The sequence below is a fragment of the Sinocyclocheilus rhinocerous genome, unplaced genomic scaffold (assembly GCF_001515625.1).
Source record: "Sinocyclocheilus rhinocerous isolate Xijiao unplaced genomic scaffold, SAMN03320098_v1.1 scaffold2699, whole genome shotgun sequence".
In the NCBI taxonomy this organism is placed as follows: domain Eukaryota; kingdom Metazoa; phylum Chordata; class Actinopteri; order Cypriniformes; family Cyprinidae; genus Sinocyclocheilus; species Sinocyclocheilus rhinocerous.
Genome location: NW_015645115.1, coordinates 2,515 through 8,174, shown reverse-complemented (window position 1 = coordinate 8,174; position 5,660 = coordinate 2,515). Strand labels below are relative to the sequence as shown.

The 5,660-nt window shown below is 39.0% G+C and overlaps 2 protein-coding genes across 5 annotated transcripts in view; one reads left to right on the top strand and one right to left on the bottom strand.

Annotated features, from left to right (window-relative positions):
• Positions 1–3,014, bottom strand: part of LOC107705828 (crossover junction endonuclease EME1-like) — a 7,152-nt gene extending 4,138 nt beyond the window's left edge. The window contains exons 1-3 of one of the 4 annotated variants that reach the window (XM_016509305.1): positions 2,937–3,014; positions 1,350–2,095; positions 1,057–1,184 (exon numbers count right to left, since the gene is read on the bottom strand). In XM_016509305.1, the coding sequence (XP_016364791.1) occupies positions 1,057–1,184; positions 1,350–2,067 (846 nt within the window). In that variant the 5' untranslated portion in view covers positions 2,068–2,095; positions 2,937–3,014. Of the gene's footprint in view, positions 1–1,056; positions 1,185–1,349; positions 2,096–2,931 lie in introns of all 4 variants that reach the window. The other 3 variants (XM_016509306.1, XM_016509308.1, XM_016509309.1) reach the window with 3 other exon arrangements.
• Positions 2,985–5,607, top strand: LOC107705829 (39S ribosomal protein L27, mitochondrial-like). The gene is made up of 3 exons (XM_016509310.1): positions 2,985–3,054; positions 5,206–5,331; positions 5,466–5,607. Exons 1-3 carry the CDS (start codon positions 3,015–3,017, stop codon positions 5,570–5,572), a joined length of 273 nt encoding a protein of 90 aa, XP_016364796.1. The 5' UTR covers positions 2,985–3,014; the 3' UTR covers positions 5,573–5,607.
• The last annotated feature ends 53 nt before the right edge of the window (positions 5,608–5,660 follow it).

Sequence of the window (5,660 nt, the reverse complement as noted above, 5' to 3'; positions counted from 1 at the left end):
CTGTTTCAGCTATTAAAATAGTTCAGTTTTGTATGTAATGTCAAAGTGATTATATTTTGTTTTGTTTTTTTATTAAGTTAATTTAGAAAAACGTTGAGCATTTTTTTTCCGTTAAATGTAAGTTTTTGTTTTTTTAACGACCAAGCGGCCAGCGGCAGACAATCACTCGGAACTGTAAAGGGTCTACTTTTATTTGTGTGCACTCACGATATCAACAAAACGTTGTGCTTTTTTAAAATAAAGGATACATAGGCCTACAGGATGCGCTTTCTGCCAGGAGCGCTTCACAATGATGAACCGAAACTCAGCGAATACTTGCCTCACAGACTTGCTAAATATATCTATAGAAAGCTTTAAATTACTATTTTAAAACTAAATAATTCAAATCAAAAACAAAAACTCTTATCCGTAAAGATGCATTTCTCAGGATCAGGATCGTCGTCTTCATCTTTGCGACACGGACTCAGAAAACACTAATTTATTAATAAATAATTCAAATATCTCATTCCCCCCGACACATTCATGGTTATTACTTTGCTGGGGCTTTGCGGCACGCTTTAGCCAATTGCGTACGTTTTTTGCTGTCATGTGCAAGGATATGTTTGCAGATTCTGTATTGCACATGACCAATTGACTCACTGTTTGCCGTGGTAATCAAATCAAGACTCTTCCAAAATGCAGCTTTTCCCGAAGCATTGCGAACTTTAAGTAACTCCCCACGCCCGAGCCCGATCCGTAAAAAAAAACAACTAAATGGCCGAGCCCGGCCCGAATGGACCCATCGGGACCCGACGGGCTTGCAGACCTCTAACGCACAAGCGCTCTTTATCACTCTTCTTCATGAGCATTTGAGTGTGCGGATAAAAACTAGATTAGAGCGCCATCTGCTGTTAAAATCTAAGCTCAGAATCGATTCCAGAGGAATCGCGATGCATTCTGAAAATCTAAGAATCGATCCACGAATCGATTCTGCATCGATTTATCATCCCAGCCCTACAAGGAACTTGGTTAAAATGTTTTCTTTTCTGCATTTGTATGAGTAGAGTGCTGTCGTGCCTGAGGGCAGGGTGAGCGTCTAGCCCAGGTGACACTACGGGGAAGAGACTGCTTCTCTATGGCACAGTTGCAGCCCATGGCATGCAGGGAAGTCAGGAGAGCGCCGCCACCTTCCAGCTGCAGTAGGCCTATGGGGGAGAGACAGCTAATCAATACTAATCCATTCAGCAAATGCAGCTTAATACCTCATGCCAGTGCTTTATAACAACTCGGAAAAAGTATCAAAGCACACAGAGCCCTGAAAGCAACTGGGAAAGCAAAGATGAGCACTGCAGGCACACACTGCCACCTACCTGGGTCGACCGTCACCACCATGTGTTTGATGCACTCCTCTGGCCTTAGGGCTTTCACAGCATCAGCCAGAGCTTTCTTCTCCATCCTCAATCTCTCCTTCTGTTCCTGCTGATGCTCTCGCATTGCTCTTTTCCTCAGGGCTTCCTGTCTGGCAGCCTCCACTTCTGCTGGGGTTTTCTTGTATTTGGTCAGGTAAGTGCCATTCTCCGCTTCAGGTGGAGGTTCTTTTGTGAGGTATGGAACATCGTCATTAGAGCTGCACTGCCTTGTTGTATTGCTACAGATCTTTTTACGTTCAACTGGCTGGGCCTCTGGGTTGATATGATGTGCTGGAGGAGCATCTAAGAGGCGAGAACATCCATTGGAAACCGCATTGGAAGCCCGGGTCTCCTCTGCACTGGTGGCTGCTGTACCCAGGCCAAGCTGTTTCTGTTTCAGTCTTACAGCTAAGGGAATCATAGCCTCCTCCTCCTCCTCCTCCTCTTCGCTGTCAATACTGACCATCAACACGTCTCTTCTAGCAGCTCCAGCAGAGGCGTGGACCTCCAGAGATGAAACTGGATCAGCAACAGGAGCCATTTCTGAGTCTGAACTGTCTAAAACCACCAAGTTGGGCTGTCTGGATTTTGACTGTGAGAAATCAAACACAGGCAGCTCCTCTGAATCACTGGAGTCACTGTCACTTAGGAGGAATCCAGGTCTACCGATGCAGGTCATGCTGAGCTGTCATACAGAGATCTGCGGTCTGAAGGAAAGTTCAAATTAAAATACAATTTAACAACACGCAGGGCTCAACAATACAGATTTTCTATATAACGTTATTATATGAAGTACTTTTCATTTTTATATTAAAAAATATATATTTTATTTTTATAATAACATTCACAACCTCAATATTGTGTTATTCATTCTTTTAAAAAATAATAATAATTATGAAAACAGTGCAGCTACAATTTAACTCCAAGACAGATTCACAAATTCACAAACATACTTTTGCTGGCACACGATGGTATACTGTCAATTGTTCATCAATTTTTAAACTATTATAACTTATGTTTTCAACACTACCACAAATCACTCTTATAGTTTTAGCAAAATATGATCTGCTAACGAGATATAACTTTTTTTTTAAATAAACAGAACTCGCAACAGTTTTCAATACAATCACAGAAATAGGAAAATATTTAGTATGCGGTGGATAAACTACCACAATTTAAAACCAGTACAAACACTAGTAACTACGGTTTAGTAGAAAAATATGGTTAAATTAATAAAACACTTTTACATTAATATGTTGTTGATACATGACCAATTAATGTTCGGTTAAGAGAAACAGTGCGATATTCAGTCAAAACCAAGAACCGAACTAGAACCGTCGCGTGTGGCTCCACACCACACAACTATTATTTACATTTGCACAAACACACACACAAAAAGACAAAAAAAGAGCAAAAGTATCCAGCTCAAGACAGCACGCCACATAAAACATCACAATACAAATGCTCATGTAACTCAGTATCTTCTCAGGCGTTCTATTGTAGTGTTACATATCCAATATATTTATCTTTCTACGTTACTCACGTCACGCCAGTCAAGTTCTGCAGTTCGCGGGTTCTGAAGGATCACGGGAGCGCGCCAGCTGCGTCACACTCGCGTCATTCAAGATGGCGGCGCTCGCGTCCTTGATGCTGCAATCCAGAGCCTGTAAGTAGAATGACAATTTTTATGACTTTTTCGGATTGTATTATGAACAGTGCAAGTAAAACAAGAATAATATGAAATAACTGAGCCCTTTCTGCGTTTTGTAATGACTGTGAGATGGTAGTAGCGTGCTGAGCCACCATTCCCTGACAGCACAGTGAGCATGTGTTAAATGTTGACAGCAGCATCGACAGCATTTAAACTGTGACAAGCGGACTGATTTGGCTTATATTTTGTAAATGGTAATGCAGATCGTTAAGGAGCATGTTAATTTAATGCCCAGCAAACAGTTATATCAAACTGATGCCTATGATGTGAAGGACAGTTTAAACATCATCTAGTAGTATGTTGCAGGTGTTATGGATCAACTGGGGATGTGCGCGTGCATGTGATGGATCAGCTGGGGATCATGTTAACTGGGGATGTGCGCGTGCATGTGAGCTATTTTACGTCCCATTCCAGCAGATTCGTCAAGAGCGACTGCAAAGCTGTAATGAAAAGACGTTGGTACATTCTTAATGTTCTTAATAAATGTTGATGCAATTATTACGCTGTGTTGTTTCCTCAATACCTGTTTTAATGCATGCGACACAGTTTAAGTGTCAATTTAACACGATTTCACGTGATGACATGGTTCACAAACCATGCCCACGTTATCTTGGCACATTCACTTCTATGGAAAATGACAATCACTCAAATAAATGTATATTTCAAGTGTAATTCACTTTTATTTACACTATTTAAAAATAGCAGTATGTTTGCATTGTGTAGATAGATGCTATTTATACTTAGTGGAAATAATGACAGATACTCTGCAGCGCATTGGCCCTCCAGGGCAAGATTTGAGGAACCCTGCTCTATAGGCTACATTATATAAAAAAGTATGCAATAGTTAAAATAAAAATATTTATTAAAGTTATCAAATGGATTCTGCCTTATGGGACAGTTAGTCCTCTCTACACCTACCCCAACCCAAATACTTATCAAATAGCTATTTTGGTGCTTTATTTCCACATTTACCACGAATGTTTTGTTCATTTTATTGAAAATAAATAAATAAAGCCTTTTGGATCAGTTATATGATGGGGAAAAATAAGATGAACGAAGTTGGTTAAAGCTGGATTCAAACTCGGATCAACCGTATCCAAAGTTGCTGTTGAGCATTAAGTCCCTACTCCACTGACATGGACGAGAGCTATGTGATTTTGACTGACCCAACCAGGCATTAGTGGGTAGAATGAGTGTAAATAAAGCAAATTGCTCTACTGATGTGGATGTATGTGGTCATATTGTTGACTCAAATATTTTAATAAATAATACATTACTCGGATTCAAAATGTTTTTTGTTTTTATTTCTTGGTTACTCAGACGGTGCCTTGTTAACAATGTTAAATAAACAATTTAAATATAATATATAAATTGTTGCTATTTATTTATATATTTAATGTACCATATACATCCAGTCAAAATCACATAGCTCTCGTTCACGTCAGTGGCGTAGGGATTTAATGCTCAGCAGCAACTTTGATACGGTTGATCCGAGTTCGAATCCAGCTTTAACCAACTTCGTGCATCTTATTTTTCCCCATCATATAGCTGATCCAAAATGTGTTTATTTTCAGTAAAATGAATAAAACATTCGCGGGAAAGGTGAAAATAAAGCACCAAAATAGCTATTTGATTTTAATTTAATTTAATTGTCCCATAAGGCAGCATCCATTTGATAACTTTAATAAATATTTTCATTTTAACTATTGCATACTTTTTTTTAATAATGTAGCCTATAGAGTATCTGCCATTATTTCCACTAAGTATAAATAGCATCTATCTACACTTAATGCAAATATACTGCTATTTTTAAATAGTGTAAATAAAATATCGCTATTTGCACTTAGTGTAAATAACAGACTGCTAAATAACGCTATTTTTACTCGGTATTGAGGAAACAACACAGCGTAATAATTGCATCAACATTTATTAAAAACATTAAGAATGTACCAACGTCTTTTCATTACAGCTTTGCAGACGCTCTTGACGAATCTGCTGGAATGGGACGTAAAATAGCTCACATGCACGCGCACATCCCCAGTTAACATGATCCCCAGTTGATCCATAACACAGGCAATGATTTCTGTGTTCCTCTGGTCTTTGCAGGTATTCTGTTCAGTCAAACACCCACAGTTGTACTGACGAGATTTGCTTCAAAGAAATCAGGAGGAAGCAGCAAAAACCTAGGAGGGAAGAGTGCTGGCCGTAGATATGGTTACAAGAAACAAGATGGTGCGTTTTTGACTACTGACCTTGATCTCATAGGAGAAACATTTAGAGATTGTATGTGCTCTTACTGTGACTAGTCTTTTTTATCCTCCATTACCTTGCATTATAACACATGTTTTGTTTTTCCTACTTTTAAGGGAACTTTGTACATGCGGGCAACATCCTTGCTACACAACGCAAGGGTTTAATGCGCTGGCAACCTGGAGCTCATGTAAGATGTTTGGAATCAAATATTTTTCTATGAGTAGTTGTATATAGCTATAGCTGTGCCTGGCTGGGGCAAGTTATCATGTTTTGTTTACATTTTTTTTTTTTTTACAGTTTATTTATTA